This window comes from Atta cephalotes (genome assembly GCF_000143395.1).
Source record: "Atta cephalotes unplaced genomic scaffold scaffold00001, whole genome shotgun sequence".
In the NCBI taxonomy this organism is placed as follows: Eukaryota; Metazoa; Arthropoda; class Insecta; order Hymenoptera; family Formicidae; genus Atta; species Atta cephalotes.
In genome coordinates, this window is record NW_012130065.1 from 7,748,435 (window position 1) to 7,766,272 (window position 17,838).

The 17,838-nt window shown below is 27.6% G+C and overlaps 1 protein-coding gene across 1 annotated transcript in view; it reads right to left on the reverse strand.

The window, feature by feature from the left end:
• LOC105625955 (SEC23-interacting protein-like) overlaps nt 1-14,556 on the reverse strand; it is a 19,168-nt gene extending 4,612 nt beyond the window's left edge. Inside the window, exons 1-4 of the mRNA XM_012207268.1 lie at nt 14,433-14,556; nt 3,374-3,817; nt 899-2,670; nt 112-597 (exon numbers count right to left, since the gene is read on the reverse strand). Coding sequence (XP_012062658.1) covers nt 112-597; nt 899-2,670; nt 3,374-3,817; nt 14,433-14,556 — 2,826 coding nt within the window. The remainder of the gene's footprint in view (nt 1-111; nt 598-898; nt 2,671-3,373; nt 3,818-14,432) is intronic.
• Between the last annotated feature and the right edge of the window lie 3,282 nt (nt 14,557-17,838).

Below are 17,838 nucleotides of genomic sequence, written 5' to 3' on the forward strand. Positions count from 1 at the left end.
CCTCCTCGTGTCGTCCGTCGTACGTACGTACTACATATATATAATAATATATATATATATATATATATATATATATATATATATATATATATATAAAATTGACCTACTTACAGCATTATTTCCCCAAGATCCTACCACGTCGGGAGAAGCCGGTTGTAGGTAATGAACCTGCACTGTAGCGCTATGGAAGACAATATATTCTCCATTATTTAATTCAATTTTTCGATTCCAGTTGTTCGAGAGGCACGCCAGCTTATATTCATCCTCAAGTTTGGCAGCAGTGCTCTCGTTGTAAGGAATATATCTCGGTTCAGCTGCTCCCTTGAAAAACCAAGAACATCGCCTAACTTCATTAGATGTTCCAATCCAATAGACTGGTGCTCTTTGACGACGTAAGATATCAACATCAAAACGACCGCCATCAGTAGCTACTGTAGTTTCGGGTGTGATATCGCTTGAATTATGAACTTCTTCAAGTTTTAAGCTGTCCTGCATGGAGAATGGTAGCCATAATGTTTTGTTCTCCACTTCCTTACGATAAAACCAATGATGATATACCGGTCTATATTGCATTCGTTTGTCGGAAGATCCAGAAGCCTAAAAAATATTAATATTATATATGTAATCACCATTATGTTTTAGATAATTAAGAATAAAATCATAACTTCATTCATCACTTTGTATTAAATATAAACTTAAATATTAGGTGTAATAAAAAGAAATCCATTATTTTTGCATAAAATTGAATGGAAAAATAATGGATTTCTTTTTACTACACCTAATATGTGTAAAAATGTATCTTAAAAGATTATCAATTATTAGCATTAATTATAAATTTTTGGAATATTTTTCCTTAATTTTATAAATAAAATAAAAACTTAAATTGTGATATGCTTACCCAATTTTGAAAACTTGGTGGAATGGTATCTGGTGTGATGCGATTGGTTGGCGAATTAACCGACATTTGAACAGGACTAAGTGTGGCTGATCCTGTTGGTTCAGGTACTGTTGTCATCGATACAGCGGGCGAAGAATATGCAGTATTATTTTCAGGAATAGCGTAGGGTTGCTGTAGCCCAGTATTATTTTCGTAAAACGGCAGATTTTGATGTGATTGTTGAGAAGGAAGTTGATCGTATGTATGTGGAAAAGTCGGTTGTTTAGAAGGTTCATTCGCAAATTGAGCAGGATTATAGAATACCGGAGCTGGTTGTTGGATAGGAGCAGTGTATACCGGTTGGTTAGACGTTGTATGCGTCGGTTGGCTAGATGCAGCGCTTAACACGTGCGATTGAGAAGATTGATCAACATTCCAAAATGGTACGTGAGCCGTCGTTTTAGAATTAAATGCAGAATTTTCTTGAGTTTGCAGCAGATTATTTGTTGCATTAACTACTGATTGTGCAAATGGAGAATTTGTATTTCTTTCCTGTGACGAAAAACTTGAAAACCGATTTGGTTTCGCTGATTCAAAGAACACATTTGCCGACTGCTCCGTTGGTTTTGATCCGTTGTAGAAATCGATGGAAGAAGAAGATTGCGGAAGTTGGATAGGTGATACGTAATTTAAGCTAGACTTTTGTTCCGCAGGCTCATTTGTATAAAATGTGGAGCTTGACATAGATATCGATTGCGCTTGGTAATGCTGTTGAGGCGGATGTGTGTTCGACTTAGCCGATTGGGAAGTTATTGCAATTAGACTGTTATCAGTAGTATGTATTTCCGGGAAGATCACTGATTGCGTCGTTGACTCTTGCCCAAGAAACACGTCACTCCATGTGTCACTTCCAGGTTGAACTGCTTTCTCTTGTACATCATTCAATTTCGTCTCATGTGATTTATTGATTATCTCATTTGTAACTTTTAGCGCGTCACTTTGCGATTCGAAAGATTTCGTTAATTCGGTAGTAACGCTGGACGTTTTGTCAACTTCTGTAAAAGTTTCAGGAGTTGCTACGGATGAATTTTCCTGTTGTTCCGCAAGTAAATGTTCTAATTTCTCTGTCACCTTGGCTGCTGATATTGGTGTGAATGTCGCATCGGTTTCCCCTGATATTAATGTCGGTTTATATGTAGATTCTGTAGTCGTCTCGAGAGAGACGCCTTTCGAAAATTCCGACGGTAAATTTAGCTGATTAGGGTTCTTAATCACAACTACTTCTTTGTCGGAATTAGATGTTGGTGGTAGATTCTGGTTTATATAAGGAGCAAAGCCAGGAAAAGAGATGTTCGCCGGAGTGTTCTGAGGCGTTGCAGGCTCTAGTACACGTGTAGGTATCGGTCGTGTAGATAATGACGAAGAAAATTGTGTAGACACGGAAGAACTTTCAAAAAATGGATTCTGATTTGTAGACGTTATCGATGAATTATGCTGCGCTCCTGTTGGACTGGAACGAAACGAGTTGTGAAGAGAACTATTTCGCGATAGCTGCTCAGATGTTGGAAGTTGTTCAGGCAAACAGCTAGTCTGTTGTACACTAGAATTGTTACCCTGCGCCAATTCTTCCGATTCATATGGATTTAAAATAGTTGGTGGTGCAGAGACATTTTGAGTCGACAAGAACGTCTGTAATGCTGGATTCGAATATGGCTTTGTGATGTTAGATGTTAGATCAGGCGGCGGTGCATACTTTAAGCGTCGTTGATTACCAAGTCGATAAGAAACAGGCGCTTTAACAAGAAATAGTAATTGTTTCTGATTAGATATATTTGAAACGCGTATTGTATAACATCATTATATACTCATCAGCAAACAGAAAGTTACATGTAATATATTTGTTCGTGTATTATATTATATTGTTGAGTAGGAAATTATAACTAACAAATACGTTACATATAACTTTGTATTTGCTGAGATAATAAATAATACATCCAGCAAAAATTTATTAAATATACATATATAAGCAACATGTAAAAATAAATTAAAATAAAAATAAATTAAAATTAACCTTAAAGTTTTTATAGCGAATTGGATGCACTAGTGCATATTAAAGCTATTGTACACTAATTTAATCTATGCAAAAGTAAAATAAAAACATATTAAATTATAAGATACAGATTTTATTCAACCGCACAGTAAAATGAGGATCTCATGGTTTAATCCGCTTTTATATTAAACACATTTTTATATTAATTTGTGTATAACAGCTTTAATATGCACATTGAATGTATCCAATAGAATTCCAATTGATTTCTTTCAATATTGAACATAATTACATTATGTTATGTTTATCGAATTACTTATTGTTACATATGTATATAGAGTAAATATTTAAAATTTGCTATAAAGAAAAATGTATTAATATTTATTCAAATTAATATTTATTCAAATTTTATTAATTATAAATTTGTATTCATAAATTCAAGCATTTACCATAGCCAGGTTGAGATATACTGGGTGGAGCTGCCGGCTGAGGAGGATTGGATACAGTATCAGTAGGAAAAGCAGTAAATCCTGACAAGTTTGTACTTCGAGAATCCTGAGGATTAATTGCTAAGAATTTTGGTATTTCTGATGGAAAACTATGATATCCTTGTGATGTTATGTAAGGATTAGGTTCGTGTGTTGTTCCGCTGGTGTTCTCAGGTATCTGACTTATTTGCGGTCCCGAGGAATCAGATTTAATCGATAATGACAGATTCGGCAAAGAAGAAAGAATCGATGTAAGATATCCAGATTTTTCTGGATGATTTGCGGTATCCCTATACTCTTTTGGCTGAGAAGCTGCATTGGTGGAAGAATCCTCGTTCGTCCGTAATGGAGATTGAGATTGGATATTGATTGGCTCTTGTCCTATGAAATTGTCCAGCTCAGTATCTAAAAAAAAAAGATGACAACTTATTTATTTAATCTAAAAAAATGTCAGATAATAATATTTTATATTATTTTATATTAATAATATTTTTTTGTACCTTCCATTTAAAAATCTTATATAAAGATATTGATATAATTTATATAATTTTTTAACATATTTGTTTGGCGTACTTAAAAGGAATTTATATTTCTACTATTATTAAACATTTTACAATAATATTTATATAATGAAAATAAAAAAAACATTAACAAACAAATAACAAAAATAAACATTTATATAATATAGCTTTAACATTAACATTATTTTTTACAAAATAAATTTTTTTTTTTTAAATTTAAGCAACATTTTCGAAAGTTATTACGACATTTAATAAACTCTTAATTATTAATCCATTTAATAATTCTTAAATAATCAGATATAATAACGTGTTCATAAAAATTCCTTTCGACTAAATTCTCCGACATGATTATTCATTGTCAATATTGAACAGGATACAATGAACGTAAGAACCAATGAAGATAATGCGAACCAATGTGGACTATTTTTACACTTTTACTACGTAGTTGATTACAGCAGTTTAATAGACATTGAATTACCAACTTTTTTGTAATGACTTTTTTGTAATGTTTTAATATTTATAAGTTATCCGTATTCAATGAGCATAATTTATAATAATTATGTCTGTTGCATAAAAAAAATTCAATTTTGTTAACATTTCCATACTTGCTTTATTCGATTCTCCATGCGTACGTAATTAATTATACAAGTATATGCGATTTACGTTTCAAAAATTTTTAAAATTTATTTGTATTTATAAAAATATGTGAGAAACTATATTGTTTTATCAATACATAACTTTGCAATAAATACTTACTCAAAGCGTTCAGATATTAAATGCAAGAATCAAGATATTACATATAATAGTCCATTAAATGTAATGTGTAGTATTTATAAGTTCACTGAAGCATCGTATATCAAAGTTTGCTCATAACGAGACACCTTCGATTGTGCAACAATGTGCGTTAACACCTAAATTTACTTTTGCGTTCATGTTATCGTCAATGTAACTGAAGATACGTTACCCCTTTGTAAACTTACGCGAACGAAACTTGATAAATATGCCGCACATTTTTGTATCGACTCTTTCGTTCGAAGTTTTCGTTGCAGTTACGGTATGGAATTACGTGTGTTCCTGCTTTTTGTGACGTACTGTGTGACTTGCATTCTATACAGAAATGCAGTCAATGGATCAACACTCACTAAAGTTTTCCCGTCAATTAATAATACTTATCAACCAGATATGAGAATATCTGAGATAGGCAATACGAGAACTGAACGATCAATTGAAACGAAAACGAGACCAGATGAAATAACTTCAAAGGATTACTCGCCTAAGCTTGAAATTCTCTCTCTTTCTCTTCCACGAGAATCTCCGAGTGCTGAAGATTTATTAGTGATTTTCAACGACTTTAAAAAAACAAAATGTTCTAGGTTTGTTAATTCGCATAATAAAAATATTTATATAAAAATAATAGTAAACATTTCAATATAACTTTTATCTTGTTCTACTTGCGGATATATTTGTAATGTATAAACACAAATAGAGAATTATATTTAAAAAATAATATTTCTAAGAAATCAATATTTTTTAAAATAAAAACCATAAAATATTTCTGTTAAAAGGTACTGTATGCAACAATTGGGAATTAGCAAAGGTTTCGAAGATATTAAACTTTTTTTATCATTTTTGCCAAATGAGAACGGAGATGGTAATAATTTTAATATAACGTGAACAATATAATGCAATCTAACATAAATGAACTTTTTTTTAATTTATAATTTTTTTTAAATTATTATTGTTGTTGACATTGTTTATCATGTTCGATTAAATATTGACGTAAGTAATTATGTGAAATGTGCTGATATTGATAATTACTAATTGTAAGTTCTGCACATTCTGATAGTTGATGACACACAATTAGAAATTATCTGAAATTTTCGAAGGCTATGAATAATATGACGTACATTAATACATAACATCAGTCAATACCTTATTATAAGACATATTTTGACTATATTCTCATGATTAACTACATATTCTCTAGATATCGATTTAAAAAAATCAATTTATAAACCAAGAGATATGATCATCAACATATTGAAGTATGCCCATCTTATGTAAAATATTTTATAAAATATGTAATGTATATGAGATTTATTATTTTTATATACATTATATACATAATATTTTTATATAATTATTTTATATACATAATGTAGGTATATAAATATATATTTTTTAAAGAACAAGTGAACCAGTATACTCGATGAATACGCTCGAAAAATTTGTAATTGAACTATAAGTTGTATTTATTTAAAATTTTGACGTTGAAAAAATGTATTCATTCAAATAAATAAATTTATTCAAAACTGTGAGTTTTCAAAACATTTATTCATAAAAATATAATGATTATTTTACGAGTATTCATATTTATTCAAATAAATATTCAAATAAGATATAAAGTAAAAAAGAAAACTTCAATAAGCGTTGCCTATTAATGTTGCTTATAGCCAACTAGTGCCTAGCACTATGCTAATCAGCACTTTGATTCTATAACGAAAGAAAAATGAATGTTATTTTTATTTAATATTGAAATGTGGTGGGGCAAAAATTTAAAAATTAACAGTTTTAGATGGACAATAGAATGTATTATCTTTTGAAATATTTAAAAAAAAAATCTAAACCATCTAAACTGTTTTTACAGATTTCTTTACTCCATGTTTGTAAACTATGTACAGATAATGCGGAGTGGGTGTAAATGCGAAATTGGAAATATTCATAATTATATTCACAAAAGTATTCTTCAAATGAGAAATATTTATTCATTTTTTGATGAACATCAAAAAGATGTATTCATACTCGTATATTCACATTCATTATTTATTCAATTATTCGAATATTGGGTGTATTCTTTGAGCACACTAAGTCATGAACAAAAAACTAACGACAATATTAAATCGAATATTTTTCAATGTAAATAAAGATTTCATACATATAAAATATAAAAACAGATCTTAATATAACATAAATTATAAAAATAATATTGTAAGCAAGTATATAATTATGTATATAATTATTTTATATATCATTTCAGATTATTTTTCAATAGCAAATAGTTCAAATTTCAAGATATTAAAACATTTGTCTACCGATAATAAAAGTTCAACAATCTTTGATTATTGTCAAGTAAGTTAATTTTGTAAAAATCGTAAAAATTTCGATAAATATATTATTTAATATTTGTAGATCTATCTTAATTTGAACTGTGACATTGTAAATATGGAAAGAAATTTGATTATAAAAGCCGATGAATTTTATTCGAATGCAAAATTTAATCCACGAAACATCGAGATATTTAAAAATTGTTTTTTAAATATCCCAAAATTTTCGGTAAGACCAAAATTAATATGTTCGTATAAAAAAAGAAAGAAATAATTAATAAAATATGTATCTTAGGAAAAATTAGAACACAAAATTAATTTGAGCGGATATACTAAAACCAATTTCCAAACTGATTCCAATGTAACCGGAATTGCAATCAACATTTTGGGAAATCTTACGCGTGCAGTATTGACAATACCTAATAGTAGTGAGTAATTCTTCTTCTTTTATTTTACTTTTAATATAACAAGAATTCTCTGTTTTATTTAAAAATATTTCTATCCAAACTATTTTTTGTAAATAAGATTTAACGACTAATTTTATATTTTATATGATATGTAAATTTTATATGATATCTAGATATATGATAAATAATTTCTCATATTTCGACAAATGTTGTTCAAATGTTTTAAGATCAGTAAAGTCGCGATAAATAAATAATGATCGATAGCAAATATTACATTTAAATAATGTATTTCTAAACATATCTATAGCACTGATAGTTACGACATATACATGGATATGTCGTAACTATCGGTGCTATAGATATGTTTAGAATTATTTTTCAGCACATGATAACTAAATTAATTAATATAACGTAAAAATACTAAACGTAAAAATACTACTACGTATTTTTATTATTCTTATATGGAGATAAATTTGAAATATTCTATATATTATAATTCTTGTACTTAAAAAAAATACTTGTTATATACAAGAAAATTATTTTAAAATATGAAACAGATTGCGGATTGTATCAAATTATCACAAGTAATATTTCTGTCATTTGTATTGAGTTTTTTTTCTGTTATTAGAAGCATTTAATCATGTATAGATTGTGCCATAAGTTTTTGTCAACCGCAGACTGAGTCAAAAAGCCTCTATCATTTTGCAATTTTCACAATAATTAACAAGATATTAATTATTAAAAATTGCCGAATATTGGTCTTGAATAATTTTTTTATTCAAATACTATCAATTTTACAGAAAAACTGCAAGAGACAAAAAACATTTTCTTCTCATAAAACTCTAAGAATTTTTTCAGAATTTTTTATTAACTTTTTAATACTGTATTTTCTTATTTTTACCAATATATAAAATATAAGATATTAAAAAATTCTGAAAAAATTCTGAAAAAATTCTCAGAACTTTATGAGAAGAAAATAATTTTTGTTTCACGCTATTTTTCTAAAGTAAAATGTTAAGTGTTAAAGTTGATAGTATTTGAGTATAATATTATTGAAAACCAATATTCAGCAATTTTTAGTAATTAATATAAATCATTAATCATTGTGAAAATTGTATAATAATAGAAGATTTTTTTATTTAATTTTAATGCGCTGTATCTATAACAAAATTCCCTCTATTTATACAAAAACTGTTAGCAAAAACTTACGGGACATCCTATATAATTATCATTATGTATTCAGTTTCGTTTAACCTCTCTATGTCAAGGGCAGTATCGATCTGATGATTACTTTCTACGTATTCATTGTATCACACTAAATATATGTCATACAAGAATTAGTTTTTGCATTTTTATCTATTTATAAAATTTTTCTAATTTTAATCACAATATATTTTACACAATATATTTCACGCACAAAACTCTTACAATCAATAAATAAGTTCCGAACGATGCAAAAGAACAGAATATTAGAATTATTTTATTGTCAATCAATTTGCCTTGTCCTCAAAACCAATACAATGTTTAATTCAAGACTAATTTTCACTGCCAACATGCACTTAACAGACAAAACGATACAGAGAGAGAGACCAGAAATAGTAATATCATTGACAAGTATATACAACACAAAAGGGGTAGTCGGCGCGCGCAACCTTCCGGATAGATTGTGTGTGAAGCTAACGGGGATGGAAAATTCAAAGTACAATATGGACGTAATTGCTTATTATGGAGCAAATAAGGAAAATAACACGAAAGATGATATTATCAACATTAATTCTATAAGTAGTAAGTAAAATTGCAATATTGTTGTTATTGTTAATGCAACAACGTACAAAAAAATAATAGTAACAAAAAATATAAAAATTATTTTTTAAACATAAACATATTTATAAAAAATATATTTAAAATATTACTCGAATTTATTTTTATATTTATAGAATGCCATATAAATTCTCAACATGAATTGCTGTACAGATTCTGCTGACATTTAGACGTACATTTATACTTATACTGATATTGATTCATAAAGCTTCATTCATGAAGCTCCTTATATAATATAACTGTATTGTACATTATAAGAAGTCATTTTATCTTTTATTTTATAATCTTTTATTGAAATAATCAAAAAAATTTTTAAATAAAATTATGATAATTTGGAGGTATTAATGAGCTGGCTTTAAAGTTTAAACACGAATATAATAGTTTCAACGAAAGATTGTAAAGTATAACAATCTTTTGTAAAATATAATATTATTTCAGTACGGAAAATAAATCGAAATAAATATTATATTATTGCAAATGTAAAATAAAGTAAATTTTATAATGTAAAAACAATTGTGATTTAAATGGAAGAAATATAAATGTAAAATCATGGATACGTCAAAAGGAATACAACTTTCACTAATCCTGATATGATCGGAATTTATATATGTTATCATATATATAAACATATCATACAATGCTTTCATTTTCTCGTAACAATAAAAGGGAAATCACTCACTTTTATCTTCGCGCAAATAAACTGCGACATAACGATCGGCAAAATGCGCGAGATATATTCATGCACTCTTACGCAACTTCCAACTTCCTCTTAACACGGCAGCCGTCTGACAACTGCCAATCCGTTAGCTTCTGGCTCGCGGATACGCGAAATTGTGCAATTCACTTATTGCTCTTTGGCCACATCTCTCTCTCCCCTCTCTTCCTCTCCTTCTCTCTCTTTTTCTCTTTTATGTTTACTTGATTTACTCTGATTCTCATTAATTCGCATAGGAAGTAAGTTAGGAAAATTCTTTTTTTTTCTCATCATAATGTGTAAGATGTAACTGGCTAGGAAAAACAAATACTTCCAATCACAAAGAAACGTGCAATCAAATATTTCTTAGGACAGAGATTCAAATAACTACTGTCTCTCTATTAAGTTTCTCTAAACGATGCCAATACTATTATTATCTACAATTCTATTTCTAATTGAACTGTCAAGTATACCTGATTTTCTTATTGCATTTCTAAAGCATTTTAGTTAAAATAATTGCTGTTTCGAAATGATCTATATTATTATTTTTTTAAGTATTTATTTCTTCTACATAGATTTTCGTATTATACAAACATAATTACAATAACTTTGTGATTTCATTTTTTAAAATTATTCTTTGTTTTTTATCCTTGATAAATATATGATTATAATCCAACGTAATGAAAATCTATTATTTTCAGTTTTAGTGGCGTAGAAATTTAAAGTCTTTGCAATTTTATGCATCTGAATAATGAAATTAAAAAGTCTTGTGGAATAATATTATTTATGCTGTTTGACAATAGAAATTTTAATTACATACATATATATTATATATACATATATCCTTTATGCAATAGAATATAAAAAAAAATAATATAATATGCTATGACAATATATATTAAAATATATATTACTGAAAATTTAAATTTATTTTCTTCTTCCCTTTTTTCTTTAGAGATTAATAGAAAAAATGATTGTTTAAATGAGATATTGGATAAAATACATATCACACGAGCCAAAGCATCAACTATAATTGAAGTAAGTTAAATAAAATTTATCAATTACATTATTTTACACAATATTTTATATAATATTTATATAATTATTAAAATATTTTTAATCATTAAATTATTTTATAGAAAATTAACGAGAACGCTGCCAATAATGGTGCCAATTTATCACATTCTATAATAAATAAAAAGCGAAAATTTGAGAGATCAGCAGAAATTACGGTCCCAAGAAGAAATAATGATGAAATAACAGATAATTTTTCTGATATATCATTCTCCACACACACACGCACACACAAGCGTGAATCCATTGCAGTAATTAATAATAATATTAATCATTTCGTTCTACATAATAATTCTTTGATAAGTTATGGTGAATTTAAGATTTTATCAAATTTCTCAAATATCGAGGTATTTAAAGAATATATTTTTATTGAGACTATGAATATTTTTTATAAATTTATAATATTAACTTTCTTACTAATTTTTATTAAAATTTTATAATAAATAAGATTTTATTTTGCAGGAGCAACAGCAGAAAATTCAAACGCGATCATCGGAAGTCGCATCATTGAATGAAGATATTGATACAAAGATGAAATCATCCGATGAGATCATATCGATGCAAATGGATAGCGATCAAAGTCAAAAACTTTCAACGCAAATTAATGAGGATCCTTTCGAAAGAAGAAAACTACTGTTGGATGTAAATGTAAACAGCAAATTAATTGCTGTTCCAGGAACATTACATAGAGTGATTTTTGATGCAACAAATAACTGCGTCCTTCCAGTTAGATATGCAATTCGAGCGAGAAGCTCTCCATTTAGAATCTATAATAATATCCAACCATAGTAAGTAAATTATTTTAAAATAATTTGAAAGTTAGTTAAAAATTAATAAAATTAATAAAATAATTAATAAAATTAATAAAATAATTAATAAAATTAATAAAATAATTAATAAAATAAAGATTAGTTTTCTTAGAAATTTTAAAGGATTATTATACTACTTATTATATAAGTTAATAAATCAAATTGATAAACACGTGATATTTACAACATGTAGTATAAATAATTATTTATATTAGTCATAAATAGTCACAAGTAAATATTAATTTATAATTAATTAAATAGCAATTTTAATTTTGATTCTTACTTAGGTTTCTCTTTACTAACATATTAACTATTAAAATTAGTAAAACTATTGAATAAAAATGCGCGTCTATTTATGTAACTTTTACGTCACACTGCACAAGTAACCTCAACATTTCAGCAACGAACAACATTTTTTTAGGCTGGCCATTTATATATTCACAGTCACTTCTGATATTCAAGACCGTCTTAAGTTCAGTCTTGAAATGTCACGAATCAATCAGAAGGTCACATTAGCATCTTAAGATATTACTTAAGACAATCTTGAAATAAGAACCGACTGAATACACTCTTAGTCCCAGATAGAACCATATAAATATATATATGTACTATAAATGTTTATTTATTTTTTTATATAAAGAGTTTCAAGGATTGTTCATGTGAATACACATCTTATTGTGTTATTCAATTTAAATGTTGATCAACTTTTCATTATAGTAAAAATTAAAGGATATAAATACATCTCATTTATTATACAGTAATATTTTCACGTTAATTAAAGACAATAAAAGTTGAGGCTAATATCAATATTTACTATGATGTTAACAATAAAATCTATACTTTACAAATTTATCATATAATCATAGAGCATGATTGTATTGAAACATTAAATGTTTAATACAGCTTATGAAGTAAAACTTTGTATTTGATGAATATATCTATTTTTTCTAAAAATTGTTTATCTTTATCCTAAATCATAAATTTGTATCTAACAGCATATGGTTACATCCGGGACAGACAGATCAGGTAGCTGTAGATATTCTTGTACCAACGGGAACCCAAGAAACTGTCAATACGCTTACACTGTCTATCGTTGATACAGAAATATTGGAGAAAACAGTACAGGTTTTTGTTCACAATGAGCTTTCGAAAAATATTGATAATGTAAAACCAACAATTGAATATTGGTTCAATAGCAACTGTGCCGGTAAATTGGACAAAGATCGTTGCGAAAAAACATTTTGGAGTGCTGACATTACTGTCCAAGATTATGATTCAGGTAACCAATAAATTGTGTAATAATATATATGGATAAATGATAATAATAAAAACTTTTGTATAATCAAATCATTCATTTTCTTTCTTTTTATATAGGTTTAAAACGTGTAATAGCAGTACCGAATGGGTTGTACCCACACACTAAATATATAAGTGGAACAAAGGATCGAGTTACATTTTATTATTTATCTACTTGCTGCACACCAACAGCTACAATTACAGCGATAGATATATCGGAAAATCAGTACACTCGTAGTATTGATGTAACAGCATGGGACAACCTATCACAAGGAGAAATAGCAGCTGTCGTACTCGGTGCATTACTACTTCTTTTACTTATAGTATGTGTCATTATTGCAATAGTCTATTGTGTTCGTAAAAAGAGTAGTCATGATCTACCTTACACACAAAGATATGGCTCTAGATCAAAATCTGCTCGAGCCGAAAGAACAAGTTTCTAACAATACTTGTAAGAATCACTATAATATCATTATCATGATCAACTATATCATAAAAATTGTAAACTTCCAAAAAATGTTATTTAGAATGTAAATAAATAAAGTATTTAATTAATTCCTATGTTGTGTATGTAAATCAAATTGATATGTTGACTATAAGCATGGAATAATGCATAATTTATCTATATACGTCCATATATAAAATTAAATTCACATGATATTTATCACTTCCTCTATTTCCAGTCAAATCACTGAATTATTTATTAAAGAACATATTTTCTATACTAGATACCTAGTTGATGGATTTTTCATGTATGCTATACATGAAAAATCCAATATACATTTTGTAGCTCTTGCAATTCTGTTCAATTGCAATTCTGTTTGGAAAAACTTTTATAATTTAAAGCCTCTATCTTTTACAGTTAAAGCACGTTGCAAAACCACACACATAAAAAAATCATCTTACATGATGCCTATTGCGTCATTGTGACTTCTGTGCATATATTTGATAAACTTTATAAAAAGATTTAGGTTGGCCTAGATAAATGCGTTTCACGCTGGAGTCAGGGACTTTCATTACACGGCCTTTTTCACTGTAATACCGACAGAGGAAAAGATGACTGAATAACAGATGTTAGCCTACGAGTGCATTTCACATGACCATATATGAAAGAGACACGATGCTGGAGAAGTTAAGCATAACGAAGTGAAGTAAACGGAGCAGAGATTGCTCCTTTTTGAATTTTATTTCGGCCACCAATTAATTCTCTGTAGCTATACCATCAGATTAAATAATACATCAAATTTTCAGAACTGCTGAACCCCGCCCACGATATTTTATTGAATGAACTCACCATCTCGGAGCACAGCTGGTGTTGCAGGTGTGACTGGCACCAGCAATGTATTTTCCGCGTAATTATCGAAGGGAAAATCTGGACCAGCCGCGGACAATAATGGATTTTTCATTTTCCGCGACATGCCGTTTATGTTCATTGCGATGTCGAAGCAAACACAGTTTGCAATGACACTGACATTAGAAGGTATTTACTCTGTAATAAAACAAGCACGTGAACTGTTTTTTTTTAATTTCTTCTACGAAATACAAACTTGCACGACTTATCCACGTAAGCACATGTGCCTGTCGCAGCAATTTGACAGTGAGTACGTTGCGCTTTATGGAATGTAACTTTCTCGAGACATCGTCGACATAGGAAGTTTCGTTTATCCCCAATTTTATATTGGTATTTTGACTTGAACATACATCAAAGATGGCGCTAAAATCAGCGCCATATTTAAAACAAAAAAGAAAAGGAATATAGTATATTATCAATTTAATACTACTAAATAAACTTATCAAATAATAAACACAAATAATTACAAAAATATTTAATATTGCTTTACCCGTCGCAAAAAAACAGATAATTTTACTATTAAAAGTTGAAAAATTCATTGAAAATGAATGGCGTTTTCAGTAATATTTTATAGCAAGCTGAATGAGTTTTGCCAATGGTAATATTTTATCACTGAGGATTTTATCACTGCTATTTTCAATGGTATTAATTTCAATGGTATTAATTTTATAGTTTTATTACTAAAATGAGTATTATTATTGATTAATATCTTATTCCAGAATATTCTTCATAAAATTATGATAAAAAGAAAAAGTTTTTCTCTAAATTCGGGAATTAATTTTATAGTGCTTCGAAGCGGTCACCCATTAAGTTGCATACTGCCATCCGCTATCCTTGACTTCTGAAATGTGGAAATCGCTGTACTTCAATGATCCACGAATCTATAATCATGGATGTAGCTAATACATCTGTTCAATATATGATATCCTGATAGAAATTTGTTCAGTTTAACTGAACATCCAGTCAGCTATCTAATATTTAATTTTAATGTTATAACGACTATTTTCAGGTTAAGAAATTATACTTTTGTAATACCAGTTATCGTGTTTCTTGTCTTTGACTAGAGGTCTCCACAATCTCTCTCTCTTCTGTCGATAGTATTGATGACACCGTATTGATATGATACGGGTATGTATCATGATGTACCTAAAGAGTATGCAGTACAGTTGATATATTATACTATAATATCATGTACACTTTTTGTACTGCTACCATATAGTTATGCCATACACCGTCACCTCATGGCAGTACAGTAACACTACGATAGTACTGCGGTATTTTGTGCGGATATCGCACGCTTGATTATCTGGGATAATACTCTACTATTGAAAATTTTATCATCGGTCAATGATAAAATCTTCAATAGTAAAAGTGCCATTGGTAAAATTCCATTGAAAGCACTATTAGATTGTATAAATAGGTAGCTTTCAATGCGAATGATTTTCCTATTGACAATTCAATGGCAAAATATTATACTACTAATCGAATGATATTTTTATTGGACTATATTTAATGATAAAATATTTTATCACTGACCGAATGATTTTCTTATTGAACGCTTCAAGTAGTAAACTCATTCGATAATGATAATACCGTTGAGTCCGTATAATTTTATCAGTTCAAATGATTTTACTATTGATCTGAATGATAATATTATTGATACTTTTTGCGATGGATAATCAAATTTGATATTAATAATAATAATAATAATAATAATAATAATAATAATAATTTTTAGTTGCTTGCAAAATGGAATAAGTTTATTTTACAATTATCTTCTACCTACTCGTGCAGTTAAATAAATCTATTTTACTGACCATTTCAAATATTAATTTTATTTACAGAAATTATCTGAAAACTCATAATATAATAATTCCTTCTTTTTTATCTATACCTTTCCATATTATAATTATATTAATATTCTTATTTATTTATTTATTATTTTTATGTACAATTTTATTATTTTATTATTAAATAAGTTTTATCAAATGATTCACTCTTGCACGTTGTTTTTTTTTCTATTAATGAATTTTCGCGCTTTGCAATATTACGATTTAGATTCACTCATGGCTTTATTGACTATTCTTTATATTATAGGAGAAAGAGATAACTGAAGAACATGAATTATTTTTAATACCATGGCCATATTCTGTATTCTTCTTATTGATATGTCCGAGGATATATTATATTTATTATATTGCGCATTCTTTACCGAAAAAAAGTTGCGCTACGATAAATATAACAATACACGTTGACACGTTGCGTCATTGAAAGGATATATAGAATATGGACCTAAGAAAAAGGGAGTTGTTCATGAATGAAATGGAAAAGGGTGATCTGATTAGTTAAGTCATGTTGTCACTCCCCTCCCCTCCTCATTAAACAAGTGAGAAGAACGTATTTTATTCTAAAATCTAGAGTAATGCGTTTACAAGAATAAATAAAATGATTTTTATATTACAATATTTAAAAAATTCTTTATAAATTCTTCTTTTATGCTTTCTTTATAATATGTTAATAGTTAATACAAAAAAATATGCTGCCATGTTTTAATTAATATTTACAATTACCCTTCAATTTGTCCAGAACTCAACAATCCCTATTACAATGTCGTAATAACTCTTCAATCATTTCTTATTTTCACAGCAATATAATATATATATTAAAATATAATATATTAAAATATATATATTAATATATATTAAAAATGTAACTCAAATATTATAATTATTAAAAAATTACATAATCATTTATAAAAATACAACATTTTTATTGCAAAACTTATATATTGTTGTCAGTAAATATAAATATTAATATAAAATATAATACTAAATTGTTTTTAAAAAATAATATCTATAAGTAATTTAACATTTTTCATCGATTATATATATATATATGTAACTAAAATTATCCAAAGAATATATTATTAAAAATTAATTAAATAGCTAAATAGATATATGAACTTATTGATCATTGATGATTACACTCTCTGTTTCATCGGCAGCTAGTCTTGAAGAAAACTTCAACTTTCTTAAGGAATATAATCATTTTACTCAATTTTTTATTTGTGATAACATTGATTTCAATCTTCTTATTAAAAAGAAAATATTAAAATAAAAAATTTCTATTTTTTACAAATTTAGAATTAATAAATTATATACAGACACTTAAATAAATTATAATATCTTTTAAAAATTACTATATATAATAATTATATAATAATTATACTTTAAAATGATTTTTTCTATAAAAGTAATAAAGTTTGTATGTAATAAAAAATGTATTGAAATAAATAATGTTCTGATATTATATTATATTATTATATACTTCTCTCGTCTCTCTCTCTCTC